Here is a 21396-nt window from a genome sequence, read left to right as displayed (position 1 = left end):
TAGGAAAAGGTAACTTTACATACGTGTATTTGCTATACGTGTTGTTGTATGTCCTGTAAGCAGCAGGAGGCAGCACCTGACATCGTTTCCTCCGTGGGCAAAGGAGCCGAAGCAGGCGGTGAGGATCTGCAGGAAGTGGAAAAGCAGGAACACCTCAGGCTTATCCTTCTCCTCCTGGTCTTCCTCAGTCAAGTCGTCCAGAGGCACTGGAGCCGGAGCGCCTTCTTCCTCCACCCCCTCCAGTTCTGTGGCCAGCTTCATCTCCACCCCACCCTCCTCCGCCTCGATCTCAGCCTCTGCCACGGCGTTACAGTACGATGAGTAGCTGTCGTAGCGTACCCTCTTCTTGGAGTAGGACACGCTGTTGCTCCTGCCGCCTCCCTCTCCCACCAGCTTTTCACTGTCCTCGCGTGACTCCGTGCGGATGAGCGGCTGCACGGGCATGCCGCATATAGCTGCTGTGTAGCAGGTGTAGCTGTTGTTGCGGCGCAGCAGGCGGTAATTGTTGTCAGCTGGGCCGGCGTTGGAGCCTGAGCGGTCGCTGTCATCCATGCGGCCGAGGTGGATTTTATGAAGCAGGTCCTTATAGAGACCTGAATCCTTGTGCACGGTGTGATACACCTGGCCATCACTGCGCATGTGGCCGTCAAAGCTGAAGCTGCCATTGGAGACGGGTGACTTGAGGCAGCCGTTGGTCATCGAGTGGGTCCGGCCTGAAGGAGAAACAAAGAAGTAGTGGATGTGGATGCCAAGTAGTATCCAATGGCAACACATTTACAGTTTCAGTTATTGTTAACTAAAAGAAAAGGAGACTCTGGGGAAGCTGGATTTCTAAATTGGACACTTCTATCCCAAGAGGAAGCATTTCTGTAGAGTTCAATTATTAATTAATAATTAAGTCATTAAGTGACAGTGCTACAGCTACTCTCCTCACGTTTCATAGATATAGTGATCTACCAGCACATTAAAAAGAAAAAAAAGTCTAGTCTTACCGTACACCCTGCCGTTAGGCAGGATGGTGCCTCCATTAGCCAGGTTGGTGAGCTCTCCACTGGAGTCGCGCATGCCCCGTTCACTGCTGCCACCCGTGAGTGGCAGCACAGCCTCATCTGTACCCTTGGCTCCTGGTAGCTCCTTAAAGACAGGGCTCTCCTCCTCCTCTTCAGGTATCTTGTCCAGGCTTTCATCCGAGATCCTGGACAGAGCCTGCTCCTTCTTTAGACGACCTGGAAGAAAACAAGCAAAGGAAGGGTTAGTTAGTTAATCCTCTGTGCTAACACAGTGTTTACATGGCCTTGTCACTAATTATGAGGAGAACAGCACAACTGCCTTTACATGAAAGGCTTATTTTATTCAAGTGGTACTCAGGAGAATGATAAAAAAATGAAAAGGCAGAAAAGACTGAGGTTTTATAGAAAAGTCATCTGGATGGTTTCCAATTAGGGCAAGCTAATGAGATCAGAACACGAGTTTCACAAGTAAATCACACATTTTGGCCACTGTATCTTATTTCTCTTATTATAATTCTTTCATGTGTGTTCAGCTTCTCTCTAATATCAACAGTAATCGATCAGAAATAAGCCTTGTTTCAGAAAACAAGAGAACTGCAGCAACATTCCACAAACACAAGTCTAGCCGTCAGCTGATCCAAACTAATCCCAGTGCCGATAGACCTGATGCCTCCTTACTCCTCAAAACAACCCTCAGTATACAAACACACAAACTCAGCCATCGCTTGTTTCATTTTGACGGATACAGTAATATCCAGATTAGGACCCACGATGTCACCTATAATCCTCACAGGCATTCCGAGGTCATGACACGTTTAAACAACGGGTCTAGTCAGCCTCACTCCTCAGTGTCCAGGGAGAGTTTTACTTTATCTCAGACTTCAGAGACTGTACCTTACTCTCTGGATTGCTGCAATAAAGAGTAGTTCTTGTTTATCTTGCATTACATTAAGTTGAATTTAACAGACTGGCTGTCTTGCTTTTGTCCACTCCTCTCAGATATTCCAGCTACCGCTCTTTCCACTGTTTTATTTAAAGTGTCATGGAATTTATAGTGTTGTCCGCTCAGCTGCAGGCTGATTTTCCCATTAGAGAAACCGTTCCTAACCTTGATCTGAAAGCTTTCTACACTGCAGGCTCTGATCTTCACCGCCTTGCGTCTGACCATGTAGCAGTACTCCCAAAATAAAAAAAAGAGAAAGTGTCTAAGCAAAGCAACTGGAGTACTACACAGATCCCAGAGGGGGGGTTTAAGTGACTCTGGCAAAGGCCAACGAGAAAACGCATCCACTGGCATCCTTCATTTGGTGCCAGAGAACAGAGTGTGCAAGTACAGGGTGCTGCCCTGTTGTCTTAGGCCTGGGTCAGAGTGTTGGATGTTCATGTTGTGACACACACACAGATACCTACTTGCTATTTTCCTCCTCATCCAGGGACAGACGAATACCCAGACCAGACCTGCACAGACCAGCGACTCAGCTAAAGTGATGAGAAAGATGGCCCACACCGGTAGCATCTCTAACCCGAGCACTGTAATTAATGAACACAGACACGTGTATAAGAAAACAACACCTTGCAAATAGTTTCAGAGTATTATAATTTCATCACACCTTCAAATGGAATTTTGAGTAAGCAAACAACATTGGCACAATCACCCATTAAGACTGGGATGATAATTTGATGACATGCTGGTGTCAGACTAAATGAAGCGCTGAATAAGCACTTACGTGGTGCTCCAGTGTACAAGATGGAGAATGTGTTGATCCCAATCGTGGTGGCGTAGAACAGGGGCAGCGCTCGCAGGCCATTAGGGACACAGTCATCCTATGTGGAAAACACACACACACAGATTTTTGGTACAGTTTCTAATATGATGATAAAATCGTGGCGATATGATATGATCACACGGTGTCATTGTTCAGCAAATTAACGATTCCACGGAAAATTCTAATTAAGAAAAGCAAAATAATGAGTTAATGTTTTGGTTTTATATCTGTGAGGACTTTTGTCTGGTGTACGTTATTAATTTCACGTGATTGTTTCGTTTAAATACACGTCAGACTCTCATTTACATATATCGATAGAGCTGATATGATTAGTTGGTCATATCTGAATTAGTTAACTGAATCTCTTTCTTTGGGTATTAGACTGATGGTCAGATAAAACAAAAATTAAACATGTCACATTGGGCTTTGGGAAATTTTAAACAATCAGTTGAAAAGTGATTTAGTGAAATAACTTCTGTATTAGGAAACTGTCACGCTGATATTGTAATATTGTGATATTGTAATATCATAATCAGTCCTAATTTTGCTATATTACTTATTAACTTTCTTAATGGTTGGTTTATTAAAATTAGCTTTCCCTGGCAGCTCTTCATCAAAGTACCTCTGACAACGAGTGGTTAACCTCTCATTAACCACATACTCTTGACTGGCTGTAAATGTAAATATAACAACATGCTAAATATGCTCACGTCGAAAAAACCACAACTTCCTATTGAGGTCAGACGTTCAGCTCAGGTCAAAGGTGTGGAAATCGTGAAAAGAGATGATGAGGTAAAACTAGACATCCAACAATTCACTCTTGCACAATGAGCAGTTTATGATGCACAGCGTGACCCGACCTGCAAAGGTAAAAGTCTCACATCTACTAAACCATCATCTTGACTGTACATTTTAGAAAACAAAGCACAGTATAATAGAGGGACTACATATTCAGATTTAGCTGATGCAAACAGCCTGCAGAGACAAAGATGAAGTCATCCGGGGTTTGACCCAGCTACATCGCAGCTCCAGTCCAAATAACAAATTGTCCTGTGACTCATTCATACATAATCCTGCTGTCGTGACCTTAGGATGATCTACAACACTTCTCTCTTCCTGGTCTGCCAGAGAGATTGTCTGTTACATAACAACAGATCTGCGGGTGTTGCCAAATCAAATGGATTTTTATCTGTGCTCAAGTTCTTTGGACGTGTTTACACGTTTATGTCTGCGTCTTTTCTTTTTTTTTAAATAAACTCCCATTTTTTACATGTTTACTATGTGAATGTGATAAGAGGCAATTCCTGCACACATCATAAAATCATTCAAATAAAACAGAGACAGCAACAATCCATTGCGTAAAAGGTCATAAAAAAATATATTTTTCATGCTTGGCATTCCAGTGCTCTGATTTTAAAGCTAATAGCCTGTATTTATATGGTTAAAAAATGTCTCTGAACCAGTAATACAAATAAGAAGATAATTAAATGAGAACAAATAGTGCTTATTTGTGTGTAATAATGTGATCCTACCCTGCTGAGGATGAAGTGCCTGATAAGCATGAAGAGGAGTCCAGACATGAGTCCAGAGAGCAAGGGGGAGATGAACCACGATGCCACTGGAGAGGGAGGAGAACAAGTCATCAGAGAACAACAGACTAAAATCACACACTGATAAAATATCACCAGGCAGCCGTGATGGAGTCTAATACAATTGTCTCTTAAACAGGACTCATCTTCTGTTCTTCCTGAGTAATTTACTACACTTCCCAGAACAGTGCTGGAAGAAGCACTCAGATCTTGTTCAACAGTGAAATACATGCATGAAAAAGTATGTGTATGTGTTATTGGATTATAATTATTGTTGCATTAATGCGTTCATTAATGTGTTCATTCATGTGTTCCTTATGTTGTAGCTGATGAAGGTGAATTTGAATATTTCTATATCAGCTGGGTAGCTTGTGAGTTTCCCGTCTTAAGGATCAATAAAGTTTCATCTTAATCTATAATGTTGTATCATTTATTTTTTTTTAGATTTTGCATTAATAATCATCAGTAGGTAACTACTTGTATATTGTGTTTATAGTTCATTTTTTTAAAATTTCCATTATATCTTCTTCTTAATGTATTTTGTATTTCTTTATCTGTCACTCTGTGTTTTGTTTCATCTCAACCTGTAACAAGCTAATTTCCCAGATCAAGTCCATGTTATCAAGTAACTAACATTATCAAATGATTAAAGTGAAGTACGTAGTACAATATCTGCCTGTGAAATGCTGTTAAGTGAAAGTATGAAGTAGCAGTCAATAGAAAGAACAACTGTACGTAAGTAGCCAATTTCCAGAATAACTTTGAACTAAAGGAATAGGTATGAACTGAAGGAAGCAGTAGACAGTTTATTAGTAAGAGTTTGTTTTACTCTGAATTTGTCTTGCGGCTGCATTACATGCTGATCGACTGAGAGTCTAATGGAAGAGAAATTGGTAAATCTGCGTCTTTTAAAATAGATTGTTTGCTGTGTAAAGTGGTCGAGGGTGCTGTTCTCGCTGACAGCATAATCTGATGATTACTGTTTGTTCTTCAGAGTATCTGTATCTGTACTAGAAACATGTCAGCGTGCTGATATTGAGTTTATATTCTGTTTTCAATGGAAAAAGGGCATTCGTGCAAGTATGGGTAACTGTATGTAAAAATAGATACACATGCAGGCATGAGGAAATACAGTGAGCATATATGCCCCTAAGCCATTACCAATCTTGACAAGCTGCATCCACTGTACTCCCTTGGTGCCGATGGCCACCATGGAGAAGCCGATGGTAGCACCAACAATGCAGTGAGTCCCAGAGACCGGCAGTTTGAGGAAGGAGGCGATTAGCTGCCAGACTGCTGATCCTGTGGGCCAAAAAAAAACAACAAATCTCAGACATTTTTTATATTTTATGTGGAATATAAGTACAAAACCACAAACGGTGTAATTCTTGTGCACAAATAGTAAGACTCCTGTTTACTTTACTGGATTACATTTTTATTTTTTCATTCAAACTGGATTATGATGGCATGTGACTTCTTAACTGAGGGTCTGAGCTCTGTTTGAAATCCAAAATGATCGCTTTATGTTTGTATTGTGTGTAAAGTTCGGCACAGATGAACGTCTATTTTAGGTTTGAGTGTAATCTGAAAACACAATATCCTCCATCATCACCACAGAGTAGTTTTTAAAAGAATACCTGCACAGGTACAGTATAAACATCATCATCACAGAGAGACCTTAGGTGTAAAATTGATCAGTGAGATACCGTAATTGCAGTCATTTTAATATATGGGATTATATATATATCTTTAACAAAGTCATATTTTGAGATAGACTGAAAGCCTGCTGCAAAGATGACAGGCCCTGAGAATAATACAAAGACAATAATGCTTCATTTATCAAGACAATAATCTCATAGCACCTGTTAACGCAGTCTTTTCCCACAGGAAAACATTGGTGTGTTATTCACAAAGATTTGGTTCAAAACACAAACTTGACATTGACAAGTTGAGTCATTTCTGTGATTTCCTGTGTGACACAGCGCAGCTTTTGTCTGATCAAATCAAGAAGCTAAAATTACTTCTAATTCTTCTAAAACACTACGCTCTGGAAAATGTTTCCTGTTTGACATTAAGAGAAAAATGTTCAGTGTTTCCTCAACATTCACTCGTAGCTTTCTCCAACTTGAATTGCCAGCGACACGGGAATCCCCTGTGCATAATATCGCCTTATTTATCACAGTTTCCCAGCAGTCACTCTGTCATTAAAATGGCATTGTCTCACCGGGAGCCCTATTGTTTTCAGTTCTGCTTCATTCATTTACTGAGGTAATCTAATGTAGTGCCAAAGCTACTGTTGATATTCAACAAGTCCTGCCTTTGCTTCACTGTAAGTCAGACAATGACAGGTCTTTTTCTGTGGAGCTACTTGGAAGGTGTTTACAATGCTGTGAGAAAAAAGCATCAGGAGGTTCATCGCAGAGAGTTGCTTTTAAACTTTGCGAGAACAAAACAAATTTTATAACATCTCATAAATCCAAGTGGTTTGTAAAGCAAGCGCAGATGTTATTCAAATGAGCAATTATGAACTTTTACCAACTCGAGTACATAAACAACTCTGCTAGAGTTATGTAACTCAGCAGTTTAGCTTTCAGAACAACAGCTCTAAAACAGTTAGAGCCACAACCAAGCTTGATAAACCTTTTAGAGATTAAATTATTCGATGTTTAATCCATTAGTAGATCAACAGAAAATTAAATAGATTATTCATTAAGCAAAAATCCAGCTTCTCAAATGTGAGGTTTGTCTACTGTCCTCTGATTTATATCATTGTGACTTCAACATATTTGGGTTTTGGACTATTGAGATATTTTTCACTGATCCTGGATTTATATACCGGTAATCTTAATGTATTTTAAAGCAACTAACAATTATTTCCATTAGCAGATTCATCTGTTGATTATTCTTCCAAGAGCCCAAATTCAAATGTCTTATTTTATCTGATCAAAAGTCCAAAGATATTCAGTTTACAGAGACACAAAATTCAGCAATGAACCTGGAAACAGCAGATTTTTCAGTGAATGAATCACTAAAACATTTCAGATCAATTGTTTCAGATGTAATCCTTCATTAACGTGACTGACGACTCTTTCTTGACTGTCATCAAAGTTATTATTGTAGCTAAAACATTCTTTGTTTTGTCCAACTATCAGTCTAAACCCCTAAAATATTCAGTTTAATATCATATATGATGAAGAGAGGCAACAAATCCTCAAAATTGTGAAGCTGAAATCAGACAAACTTTGTCCTTTTTGGTTTAAAAATGACTGAAATCTTCAATCAGTCGTCAAAATAGTTGATGAAAATTCAGTCAAACTTACCGACCATGGCGCTGACCTCCCCTGCCATGAGTACGGGCACCGTTTCATTGTACAGATTGACATCTATGATGCCCTTTCGAATCGTCTCACCCACTTTGGCCCCCAGCAGCATCGAGCCCAGTGTCTCAAAGATAGATGCCAGGATACAGGCCTGTTTCAGCGTGACCACACCAGATCCCACCGCTGTGCCGAAGGAATTGGCCACATCATTGGCGCCCACTGAAAAGGCCAGTATGAAGGCAATGATGAAGCCAACAATCACCATCCATAGGTACGGTTCCAGATCCATCTTGATGTGATTTCAGCAGACAAAAATCCAAACTGAGAAAAGCTAGCTTAAATATTCTAATAATAAAAAACAAAAAAAATGAAGTGCTCTGTGCGTTTTTTAGCGGAGGACAAGTCCGCTCCTTTTCTTCGTCCCCTGGTTAGCAAGAGTTCGAGGGGAGAAGCCCAGCCGCTAACTAAGCGTTTGGAGCTCAGTCCAAAGATTGGAGACTAGTGATGGTGGGTGCAGGGAGCATTCCATAGCTTAGTGTGAGACAGTCTGTCTGCACGGTCCTTCACCTGCGAGAGAAATAAGACAGAAGAGACACAGAAACAGATTAGTGTCATAACGCTATGATTTCTCTTTTTCAAATGAAGTTACCATCTGGCAAAACCTCCCTGTGACTTCCTCAGAAAACTTTAATACAAAGGAGGGGAGGGACCATAAAGAGAGAGAGGAGGAGGAGAGCTTATGAGACCAAAAAAAAAAAAAATTCAGGATGACAACACAGAACTGGATGAAATGGGAGGAGGCACTCTAACTGAGAAAGCTGAGGGCATTTCAGATAGCCACAATAGGAAATCACAGTCTGCACTTCAAAGGAATCAAATCAGAGGCTTCTGCTGACAGCGCTGAGACTATAAAAAGACCACAGCATCCAGAGTGAGAGGTGAGCAATGATCCCTACCTCTGAGTGGACTGTTAACACCTTATCCCGGCACAACAGGGCAGCTGACGTCTCTGCCAAACCTGCTGTTGTTTACAGGTTTTTCCCTTTGCTACACAAGATAGTTTTCGACAGGAATATGAAATCACACAGTTTCTCTCAACCGCCATCACTTTCACGTCTGACACAGTGATGCCAGAACCGATAACAGGCAGAATTACCAAGGACATCTAATGTTTTACATCATGATATTAAAGCAGCTTCCTAGAAATGTCTTGAAGCAGTTTTATTTAAAAAAAAAAAGTTTAATCTGACAGTCTTGTTGGTGTGTGCATGACAAATGACATTACCCTTCTAATCTTTGCTCTTTCAGCCTCAGCATGACTGCCTCGGTGCTCACTGGGTGACAGTCAAAAGGTACACACGAGTTTTGTAACAAGCTTTGGAGTTCAAACTAAATCGAAGACTTTGCTGCAGTACTAAATAAAAAAAAGGAAGAAAAAAAGAAGCCATGGATTTATATCAAGACTGCAATGCAGTAAGAACATCAGCAGAGAGCTCGAGGTGGGAACAGTTCATAAAAGCTGCACTTTTTTGGGGGGTCAGGTAAATAAACTGATAATATGATGAGAGAAAACGTAAATTCTCTGGATTCTCATGTGTCCTTCAGAGACGATAAATGTAACATTTAAAAATCAGTCACATTCTCAATTTTACAGACTTGCCATTTTAACACGATTCCACAAACACTAACTAATATTCGACCGGAAAAGTACATCACAAGGTTTTAAGTGCACCTATTCTTGACTTAGCTTCTGTCAAACATCAGACACTGACAACTAGTTTCAAGGCTTAATCGTGTCTATGAAAAGCTCTTTAGAGACATTTCTATGTAAATGACTCGTGTACCAACCTAAAACGCTGTGACATTTGCAAATTAAGAGGTAATCTAAAAAAATAAATAAAGGGATGACAAGTGAATCATTTCAGATGTTAATAACTCTAAATTACCACTATTAAGACCAAGAAGTGTGATTGTCGTGTGAGTCACTGGTGTGGATGATGATTTTTTTATTGCTGGCAATTAATGAATAAAAGTCATCTTTAAGAAAAAAAATAGCAACATCGACTTCGACAACAAGACTTAAAGATTTGAAGACGTCAACTTTGGATATAGGAGATTGTGACAGTCATATTTGACCATTTCCTGACGACTAATTGATTCATCAAGATTCAGCTGTAGTCGCTGGGTTAGCCCATGTCGTAATGAGCGTGCCAGGCTCTGCACTTGTTGAAGTCACCAGTTGATCACACCGGATCCACCAGTACAGTAGCTTCTCACGTCCCTGTAAACTTCCATGAGGCTTATTTACATCGCAAGAATGACAACAAGCTTTTAGAGGAGGATGATGATGATGAGGCCACCAACAGTGAAGCCTCTGGTGGTCCTTGAGAAACCTCGACAACCACAAATGACTTCTGGTCTGGGTTCTTTCTCCTCTTTTCTCTATGCCACATAATCAAAGTCATTTGATAGGGGTTGATGGCAGCCCATTTCCATCTATGGTTAAGCCAATTGTTAATGGGGAGCATTAAATGTAAACAGCTTGAAGGCCAGACTAGTACATTCTCTCAGCATGAACCAACTGTGTGCTCCTCATCGCGTGGGGGCAGGCAGCTCCTTTCTAAATAGCCTGCGGCCAGTTATGGCTCCCTCCTCCTGACCAAGAGCTCCATCTGGAACAGTTGAGGTCACATACTGCATCCTTTATCCTTTGTTGAACCACAACACACCACACAAAAAAATATGATAATAATTTGTCTCTCGATCAGGTCTGTGCAAGACCTCCCTGATTGAGAATCTAGTACCTAAAGTGACACCGAACATTTTTGCATTGTTAATGGCAAAAAATCTGAGATTGAATCCGACATATTTCATTTTCCTCAGATCCCAAGCCAGTACTTTTTTTATATGGAGGGAAAGACGGCTCAGAGGCTGCCAAATCTCAAAAAGACTGAGTAAAACTTGTGTGATACTGATCCCTGCGGGGAAATTCTCAGATCAGAGCAAGGATTCAGAGCCATCAGAAGAGATTTGGGACCGCTGGGCTTAAAAAGTCATAAACTTGTGTTCATCGATAAAATTACATTGCATTAAGTTAATTATTCATGACCAAACATGATAATATAATTCTGGGTGGGGATGTTTATCTCTATCTGAAGCACTAAAATTCAGTGTTACGTGCCACGTATAGTTGACCCTTAAAAGCAAATTTCATTAAGTCGGCATCAATATTCAGGTATTTAAAATACTTTTTCATCTTTGCCTAAATATGTTTTTACACCTCAATTCATAAACCATTTGAATTGCATTCATTCATGTATTGTTAATTTGTTTTAAAACCTCCTACGCTTTTGAGAAGTGGTGTACAAATACTGTTTTACAATCGATGTTTTGACAGCAGACTTTGAAAGGAATAAGTAAATGAGTAAATGTTTAACCCGGGAAACACCTCTACCACAAGGTGACCACGCTGTCAAACAGCCATCCACCAAGCAGGAAACTGTCTGTGCAACGGTCTCAAACGCGTCACCGGAGAAAGCAGAGGGCACAGAGGAAAGATGAGCACGAGTGACTTTAGTGCAGGCATGTACACAAGTGACTAGACCATTTTAAAGAGGTCTACAATTTTCTAAACGGGGAAGCTCAGCATGACAGCTGCAGCTGACGCTCAGGCCATGCAGAAGACCTCGTCTTCCTGTATTACATCAACACCAGCTCGCATACCACCACTCCCATTCATGCAAATAAAAACTATTTTCTCCAGGGTTAAAACATGTTCAGTAAGAGGAGTCTTACAGTAACCTGTGGAGTCCTCTGATTGACTGCTGTGCTACAGAGGAGATTTAAACAGTTCCTGTGTAAAAGTGAAGAAAAAAACAACAACATGGTCCAGCTTCAATAGCCTTCGTCAGGGTTACAGGATATAGTCAGTATATGCAGTGAAACCCAAATGACTGAGGCCTGAGGGCCCAAAAACCAATCAAGCAGTTGCAGTGGAGTTCAACCTTCACACTAATACTCTATGAAATCTGGAGTTTAATAGTTTACTTGTCGTAGAGGAAATTAACCAAATTTTTATTATATGGTTCTCCTGAAGCTAAAGCGCCCCAAGAAAAAAAGATAATAAGCTAAACTTAACTTTAGGAGCAGTGGAAAGTGCAGCCCATGGGAGGAAACTCCTCAAGGGCGACTGCAGCAGTATTCCTAATACCTAAAAAGCAATATGTCATAACTCTGGGAAATGTCTTATTTTCTTTCTTGCTCAGAATTAGATGAGCATATTGATACCACTCTTGAGTCTGTATGGTAAATGTCTGCTGCTTGTTAGCTTAGCTTAGCATAATGGCTGGAAATGGGGGTAAACAGCTAGCCTGGCCCTGTCCAAAAGTGAGTAAAGCTGTGTAGCTTCATATTCACTATACTGACATGAGTGAAATCTTTTTTCTTTTTTAAATGTGGCAACTCAGTGAATGTTTTCAAAAAATATCAAACCATTCCCTTAACATGTGCGTTCTGTGATGGCACAAAATCAAAGTACCTGCAAGCGTACAGAAATAATGCAAGCTCTAAGGAGAAAAGCTCCAGCTTATCCAGGACTTCTTGCTTCCTTGACAGGAGTGAGCATGAAACCTCTATTGTACTCACTTTTGTATATAGCATATAAATAATAAACTGCACAAACTTCTGTCTTGACCCCTGTTCTTTCATGATACTCAACCACATCTCAGGGTGCAAACAGCAGCATTGAAATGTGGTGACTGCAGCGACAGAGAAAGTACTTTTTTGTTGGAGATCCCTGTCATGTGCAAACCACTCAACACCAGCCTATGGACGTTACCCAGGCTGCCAAATATAGACACGAGCAGGCTGCATTTATATCCGAGCTGTGTAACCTCAGTGAGGAGTCGTGCACACTGTGGTCAAAAGAACACCACACTTCCATAACAAAAACCTGTCTGCTGCTCTCGACATGTGGGGCGTTAGCTGTGAGATTTGAAAACATGAAACTGTCCCGTTACGCTGTGTGAACGTGGACAACACAGCCTGGGAATGTTTATACATTCTCGCAGATGAGGAGGTATATGACCTTATGCCCTTGAGAAGCAACAACAACAGATTCAGTTTCAGATTCGTGTGTGTGATGCGAGCTAAACTCATGAGAAATGGGTTTCTTGTAAATAGCTCTGCCATATGATCCGTATGTTAAAGGAACCATCTCAGGCTATAGTCGGGTTTTGTCGAGTGCTCCGATGAATGATTCAGCAGGACCTTGAAAGTCCTAAGAGGTAACACTCCTGAAAGAAAGGCATTATAAAAGGCTTCTCAATAGAGTAAAATACAAAAAACAGAAAACGTTTTATTTCCTCTAAATCTCTCTACACCAATAAAACAAAGACAGTCCACATTAGCAGATACTTAAACAAGCGTCTTGTTATTTATTGTGTATTATATTATTTATTGTAGTACACCCCAAAATTATAATTTGCTGACTGCTCAGTCAGACTGCTGCACTGCTATTATGCAGATTCAACAGCAGTGATCTGAGCCTTTGTGCTACCTGGGTAAGAATGCACAACATGATTATGTTGCTGTTTCGCTGGTTATTGGGATGCAGCAAAATGAATAAACAGGAGATGAAAGAGTAAAACGCTAAATTAATTTTAAGATATAGTAGTAATGGTTATTTGTTATCAGAGGGAAGATATGTCAGCTCAATCAAAAAGAAAATTTGAGCAGATGTTTGAGATGATGTAGAGGCGAATCACTCAGAAGGGGATTTGGTAGTTGAGGAAGTTTGTAGTTATCTTTTAGGCATGCACATATTGCATGCCAGCTGCGTTCACAAGTGAAAAAAATCTATTTCACAGCTGATTATCATTTCTAACAAACAAAACAGAGTTTGTTTAAAAGGCTGCTGTGAAATCAAAACACTGATAATGAGTCAGTTTCAAGCTGCTTGCATGTTTATTGTTTTACCTTTTTTTGAGAGACAGCAGGTTAATTTGACTTTGGCTTCTGGATCACAACACAACTATTGTGGATTTTAGATAATGCTCAGCTGTGACAAAAGTTTGAGACAATCAATAAATCAGTCTACAGCATCTGACAGGCTGTTTCCCTTCATTTCTGACAAGTGTGTCACGACTGCTGTCCAAGGTGCTGAACCTGAGACCACCTGGGAGGCGGGAGCTGTCTGAGGTGATAAACTTCATGACAGCATGACGTTACTTCATGTAAGAAGCATATGTTGCAATATTTTAGTGTGGATACCTCAGATTTTACTTCCTGAGTAATTCTATATACTTATGAAAAGATTTTTACTTCGTTTAGGTGTTGTTAAAAAATCTCAAATTAAACTCAGCAATGATGTTTTTGGAAACTTAAGAAGGAAAATCAATAAACGTCCTAGGACTCCAGAAGATAGATAGGTAGATTGTTAATTGATAATTTATATACTGTACGTGTCTTTACATCCCGCTTTAATCCCATTTTATTCCTACCACTTCTCTTACTGCAATCAGCTTTTAAAATCTTCTAAACTATCTTGGAGGAGGTTGTTGCTCTGTATGTAGAGCAGGTAGTACACTACGTATTGGCAATTCAATGGCTCCTCCTGTTCACCCCAAATTGTTCCCTGTGTCCTGGATGGCAACAGTGTGTGTGTGTGTGTGTGTGTGAGTGACTTTGATTAAATGCTTTGTCTGTTAAGGTAGAAAAGCTCTATATACTGTAAGTGCAGTCCATTTACCATTCTAGTCTCTGCTGTCCTATCTAAAAAAGCTAACCTAAATAAAGAAAAACACTTGAAAGCGACACACTCGGTGAGGCAACATGCTCTTGAGGATTATTTCTGGCAGACACATTTTCTTCCTGTGGGTGTCAGGTGGCAAACAGTACAGATAATGAGGACACTGACACAAAAAACACACAACATGGGGGGGGCGATAAGACTAAATTAGGTCTTCATGTTGTCCTTGCTGGAAGATTCAATCATGATGCAGAGGACAAATTTAAGACATTGTTTAAAACATGTGAAGAATATTAGCATGGTTTTCTCTCTTAACCTGAGCAGAGCACTTTACCTGTTACAACACTGACCTCTGGAAGCAAACGTGCGCCGTGACCGTAAAACAAACCTGTGTGCAAAGTACACACTCTGATCACTTCTATGATTGTTTCCTGTCGTTGCTGAACAATGCTCATTAATCTGCCCGAGATGCCACTGCACCACAGCCACAGCTGGTGCAAAACACTGTGTCACGAGCTACAGTCTGCATTGACACACGGCTGCTATCCACGCACTGATTCACCCTTCTCCACTCCCTCCCTCCTTCCTGTCATCAACAAACCCTTCTTCTCTAAGCTGGAACATACATACATGCAGCGTCAGATGATGACTCACAGCAGCATCCTACCAGTGCCGGCTAATTGTTACACCTGAAGCATACGCAACTGCAGTCAGTGCCTCCAAGGACACAGGATGCTCGCATCTAGCAGATGACTTAGAAAGTTAAAAAAAAAAACCCACATATGATTAAGAGAAAACAAACTGACACATTGGCAGAGCTAAAAGCAACTCCACTCACCTTCATGTCTCCTCACATCAGTGGAAGGTGAGAAAGTGGTGGAGATGAATGAATATCAAAGACAAAATGACAGTATTGGGGGGCAAAGAGAGAGAAATGGTGGGTTGGGGGAAAAAAACACACAATGAAATGGGAATAAAACGTGGGGAGAGCATGTGATTGACGGGAAATAAAATTATGAGGACAGAGTAGAAGAGAACAGCGGATGACAGGAGGAGAGGAGGAGTGAGAGGAAAGAGCAGGAGCGGCTTAGTGAGAAATCAGCAGGTTGTGGTGGTGTTGCAGGAGAGAGGAGGAGAGAGCAACAGAGAGAGAGAGAGAGAGAGAGAGAGAGAGAGAGAGAGAGAGCAGCCAGCTGAGTCTAGACTGCCTCTTAAAGGAAAGTATCCGCATTCACAGCACACGCCAGCCAATGGCAAATGTTGGAGTGTACCTCTGACTGGCTGCCTGTGTGCTGAGAGGACGGGCAGATGGAGAGGAGGCAGCCAATAACTGTGGAGAAGGATAACCAATGAGGGGGAGATGAGAGGGAGCGGAGGTTAGCCTGTGTGTGGATGTGTTTTACAGCCGGAGAAAAGCATGCAGACGGATCAAGGGCATTCAGAGCGCTAGCATTCCCTTGGTTACTCTGGTCACAGCACAACACAAGTCTCAATATAATATAATACAATATAATACATAAGCATCTTTGGCAACTAAACAATAATTTATAAAAGAAGGAAAGCAACAGGAATGAGCTCCACAAACATCTATAATACTTGTTACTGCGTGTATTGAGCATGATGAAACGAGTTGGGTCAGTTTGGGCCATTAAATAGAGGCACGTCACACAAGAACAAACTAACACTGTCATCTGGCTCTGATCCACCCATCACTTTCTCTGCTACAATTGTTCCTTTCAAAAACAGACGAGCAGAACAGTATGTCTTTATGTGACTCGGTTTGAGTCGGCAGAGACACGGGGGTCGACACAATGAAGAGTGCGGAGCAGAGTCACTGCAGTGCTCATTGCTGACAAAATACAAATCAGAGCCGGAGCCTGTGTCCTATTCAGCAGTTCCTCCACACTCACTGATATTGCCACAAGAAGCATGGCGAACTGTGAGAGATAAGGCATGAGGAGCGCATGAGTTTAACCTTTCTGGAACAATTTGGTTCTTAACTATGATTCAGAAATCTTTGTCAAACTTACCAGAGATTTGGGCTCAACCACAAACTGCCTCAAACAAATCTTGTCACGCAGCATTCCTGCTTCACCGTCACATAATCTTAACCATAACATTTAACCAAAAACTTAAAAACACTCATTACTCACGCACACCATTGAAGCTAAGGAAATGTCTGGTGCCACTGGGCAGTTCAGTCCGGTTCCCCTCACGCTTACATACTGTGCAAGGACTAGAATAGGGGCGATAAATTCATTTGTCTGGTACTGTTCAGTGGTGTGATCTTGTGTTTGTTTGAGTTCCTGTGGTTTCAGCTCTATCGTCTCTCACTCATTCTCTCCCTCTCTGTCCCCCAACTGGCCCTGCCTGCTAAAAAGCCTATCTGCGTCAGCTGCACCTGCTGCCTCCGACTCTGTGCTTCGCAACAGGGGGCGCTGTATCCTAGAACCAAAACACACACACACACACACACACACACACACACACACACACACACACACACACACACACACACACACACTGTGCAGTGTTGAGATCAGTCAGCCTCCATGGACAGGAGGGGGGTAACTTAAGAATGACAACAACAGTGCACATGACTGCAAAGAGCATGTCGTGCTCAACACCATCTTAAAAGGCTCCCCACACATTTCCATAAATCCTCTAACTCGCTCTGTTTTCTCTCCACCGCCGCGGGTCTGCATTGCAGCACTAAGTCAGGCTGTCAAGAAGGAAGTAACGCCTGGTAATCCTTCAGATTGCTTCTGAAGGCCATTACAAGCACATAAGCAATATGTCAAAAAAAAAAATCATGTGATCCTGCAGCTAAATCAATAGTTGTTTTTTTTTTTGTTTTGTTTTTTTAAAAGGAGATCATTTTTGACTGATTCCCCCTGGCAGAGATGGTCATGATCCAGCTGTATCCTCACCGACTCTCATGTCCCAAGGCAGCAGTGAAACATCAAATCCCTCCTTTGCCTTTTTAAGCTTAATGGTTATTTATTTTCCTTCATAGTTTATTTAGGTGTGACACAAGAACTGTCAGCATGTGGTGCCTAAATGGTTTTGAAGTGCAATTTTGGGTACTTGTGCATTTATGTTTGGAAACACTGGATTCAAATACTGAAAGTGTGTGTTGTGGAATATCTGAATATGCTCTAAAATATGATGATTAGATTGCCAAATGGATTTTGTGTCATCGGCACTCTCTCACCACCAACCACAAAGATAAACAACAGCCAATAGTAATAAATCACTGAGAGTTAATTACCTACATCAATTCAAGCACTGCACGGCTGTATACTGTGTGTTCTCACTGCAGAACCTATGACGAAGAGTTCTCCACTGATTGTGTGATTGAGACAAGCATCAAAATCTATGCAGCAGAACTTCTTCTCTCTTTTGTTAAAACCTACACTACCCAAAATGCAACACAAACGTTCTGTTGAGAGATTTGGATGCAATGCTAGAAGCGGCGAATGTAGCCTTCAGCAGACTCTTCGGTCCCATACGTTGCCTCGAGTGACATAACTTGAGGCAATTTATAAAATATCGCAAAGTCCCCACCACAGCTTCATACAACAACTTTTTTCATGTATACAGTAGACCTGTACAGAGTGTAAAATCACAACGCACTTCCCCTTTAAGTACAAAATTCTTAGCATACCAATTTAACGGCCACTGAATACACAACATTTTTAATCTTAATTTCTAACAAGGCCTCTGTCACATTCCTGATTTTAAAGCCCCTCAATCATCCTCAATATTTCTTCCGTGGATTGATATGATGGCGGTTTGGCAAGCTACCATCTTCAATCCAATTTCAAGGGATAACAAAAATCAAAGACAGGTCACAGTCCCGTACTCTAGACCCAAGTATCCAAGCCTTTAGCAACAGGAAAGCCAGCCGTGTTACAACAGCAAACAATCGAGCCCCCCCTCTGGCTTTCAGTGTTGGGTAAGCCTTATGTTTAAATACTCTTGAGGTCAGCTCTCTCTGGTTTCAGAGGAGACTGTCCATGGGTTTGACTCCCTCACCCTGAAATGGCAAAGTGACTAAAGCGACTCCTCCCTATTTGAATGTCTGTACAACTGTTTTAAGTAACTGTCAGGCACTGTCCTTACACTGTTTGTGTTAGGGGGTCCATACAATGTTTGGGGCTATAAAAAGGACAACAATCTACAGTGACACAATGACAGAGAGAAAAGAAACAAACACAGATATAAAAAATAATTTAATTTCAACAACTAGTCTTTTTTATTTGGAAATTAATAAATCCCAGATTTGACATGATTCTCCAGAAACGTCCAGCTGAGTGTAAGCACGCACACGCACGCACACACACACACGCACACACACGCACACAGTGTTAAAAACACTAAAATAGAAGCAACACAAAGGATGCCGTTCCCAAAATAAAGCTTTTAGGCCGACAGAAACTATTAGTCATCTCTGAGAATAAATCAGGCTCACTGCAGGGATCCTAATTGACCAATCAAAATGTACCTCAGAAATGAATGTAGAGCCAACTACTTTATTACCAACAGTAAGGGGTCCAGTTTTATTGGCTAGCCTTCATAGGTCTACCGGCACAATCAAGCTTGTTACCTACCAACAATTGGGATTTTTCTTGAGGCTGCAGTCCAGCTTTCTTCTCTTTCTGCCACATGTCTCCATGTTCCTGAGTGGAGGAGTCATCTTACCCTTGACCCTCTCTGTTTTCCTCTCCTCTCTCATCCCTCCCCTCCCTCACTTGGCTTTATCCGGACAGTTCCAGTTCTCTTCCAAGAATCAGCAAAGGTACTCAAGAGCAGAGCGTGTCTCTTTCAACCTTGTCCTGCCTCTTCTGCTTACCCCTCTCGGCCTCTCCTCATCTTAGGTGTGGAAACGGAGAAATGTTGAGCTGGCTCTGAACATGCAATGTGCTGCCAGGACCTCCGACCTACCTACATCTTTCTCGACTGCTGAGCCTGGTAATCTGTTGGCATGCTCAGTGGCATTAAAATGTGTTACTGGGGCAATGTGGGTGCAGGTATTAGCGAGTGTTGAAAACGCAGTACAAACAGAATGAGAGGACTCTGTGAGAAAGGAGATGATAAATTACGTTTTAGGCTAAGTCCGCACTAATGGGGATAAATGCTCCTTGTCGTTTCCGTTTAGGCCTTCTATCCACACTATGCTGTCAACTGAGCAATGAAATCTTAATGAAAGTGTTCTCCAAAGTGGTTTTCATGTTTTATTTTCTTACATTATCAAATCAAGGCTGAGTTAATGCAGCTTTTGACAATGATTAGCAAAAAACTGTCTTAATGTGAAAACAAATTAATTACAGACAAAAGATCAGGGAAATTACACAGTTAAGACACATAAAAATAGCTTCTTATGGTTTCTTATGTATAGTAGATTTCAGGAGAATAGGAAATAAACAACCCTACAAAACAACTGTGGTTACTTTTCCAAGAATAGTATAATCTGAAAATGCGTGCATTTATGACATTGGAAGGCTGTGGCCTCACATGTGAGGTTAAAAGATGAGTGCTGAAGGGGAGAGAGGCAGACAAAGAGAGAGAAAGAGAAAGAGGGAGAAAGCCCCCCTCCTAAGCTGGATCTAGTGGCCTGTGCCCTCTTGCTCTTAATCCTGGCTTCCAGCACATGACCCAGCTAACAGTATTATGGAGTGCTTTGATTAGACCTGCTGCTGTGCGCACGTAGTGGGAGACGTGGTGATGGTGGGGGGAACATGGGGTCTTTATTTTTTGCACAGACACATACATAGGTACACACACACACACACACACAATGTATTAACAACATGTTTCACCTCAAAGCACACAGCTTGCATGCAGCGGGAGAAAAGACACGAGGCTGGCTAGATTAGGCCTGTGAGTCAGTGAGTCAGCGGATTACCCAGCCAGTTATTCTAGGTAAAAACTAAGAGTAATTCTCAAAAACGCACTTGTAGCATTAGCTGTGGCTCAGAGGCCGCAGACTTAGTCGCGGAAAAGGCAGTTAGGGCGATCACAACAGGGAGGGGAATTTCACATGACGACTTCAGCAGCAGGCCATAATCGCATCAAGGGGTCTCACAGGGGAGAAGTTTATGAGCTGAAAAAAATTATTAATTATTTCACACTCTATTAATGCAAAGTTTATCCTCACTAAAGTAAAGCTAGCCTTTTAGCATCTGTAGTGAATACTGGTGAAAGACAGAAGTGAATATGATATGTGGCTCTGTATAATATACTAAATATTATGGTTTCCGTTTGTTATTGTTGTTATTATGAAAAGGTCAGATTTTTCAGTAAACGTGTGCGGTATTCCCTCTACGGAAGATGTTTCTTCTAGTTCTGACAATGTTTGTACAGCTAACAAAGAAATTTCAGATTTCGACATTAAGTTTTTAAAGCCATCGATGGTTAGTGTTTTCTGCAAGAGGAGGAATCATTCTTGCTGAGAGATTTCTGAACAACAAAAGCTTATAAAATATTGACGATGATAGAAACTGAACAGTCCGCGGGCTGGTTTCCTGACAGCGAACAAATTTGTGCACAAACAAAAATCACAATCTTGAAACAAGGACTGCCAGCAGAGTAAAAATATTGCCTGGCAGCAGAGCTGCTACAACTGCTACTACTACTTGTGAAGCATGAATGAGTTAATCTTAAAATCACACAGTACACACTGTGTGACCAGTGTTATCTATCACATGTTTGCCAGTTGTGTTGCACACTTACAGCACATGGTGCACGCACCACAGATTGTACTTTTCAACTTCAAGTTTTGCATTTGTATGGCAAGCTTGCAAATCAGGTCACACCCAGGGCCACTTCATGATTCAGTCAAACTAAATCTGGCTGTTTTTCCTCCTCCAATACTCAACAAATCCAGTACTTGTAATGAAATCAAGGCTGAAAACTTTTAATTAATTCTCTTTACAGACCGAATGTCTGTATTATTACTCC

At 41.2% G+C, this 21396-nt stretch overlaps 1 protein-coding gene across 9 annotated transcripts in view; it reads right to left on the bottom strand.

Annotated features, from left to right (window-relative positions):
- The window catches only part of slc20a2 (solute carrier family 20 member 2), a 44530-nt gene that overhangs the window by 12224 nt on the left and 10910 nt on the right, over positions 1-21396 (bottom strand). For 5 of the 9 annotated variants that reach the window (XM_027277389.1, XM_010735956.3, XM_010735955.3 and 2 more), the window contains 7 exons: positions 7686-8252; positions 5527-5667; positions 4309-4394; positions 2738-2834; positions 2421-2540; positions 993-1226; positions 77-713 (listed from right to left, as the gene is read on the bottom strand). In XM_027277389.1, coding sequence (XP_027133190.1) covers positions 77-713; positions 993-1226; positions 2421-2540; positions 2738-2834; positions 4309-4394; positions 5527-5667; positions 7686-7974 — 1604 coding nt within the window. In that variant the 5' untranslated portion in view covers positions 7975-8252. Of the gene's footprint in view, positions 1-76; positions 714-992; positions 1227-2420; positions 2541-2737; positions 2835-4308; positions 4395-5526; positions 5668-7685; positions 8253-15271; positions 15597-16463; positions 16487-16586; positions 16740-19046; positions 19070-21396 lie in introns of those variants that run through there. The other 4 variants (XM_019266079.2, XM_019266078.2, XM_019266082.2 and 1 more) reach the window with 4 other exon arrangements.

The sequence above is a fragment of the Larimichthys crocea genome, chromosome III, assembly GCF_000972845.2.
Source record: "Larimichthys crocea isolate SSNF chromosome III, L_crocea_2.0, whole genome shotgun sequence".
NCBI lineage: Eukaryota > Metazoa > Chordata > Actinopteri > Sciaenidae > Larimichthys > Larimichthys crocea.
The sequence above is the reverse complement of the archived record's forward strand: the minus strand, read 5'-3'. Positions and strand labels throughout refer to the sequence as shown.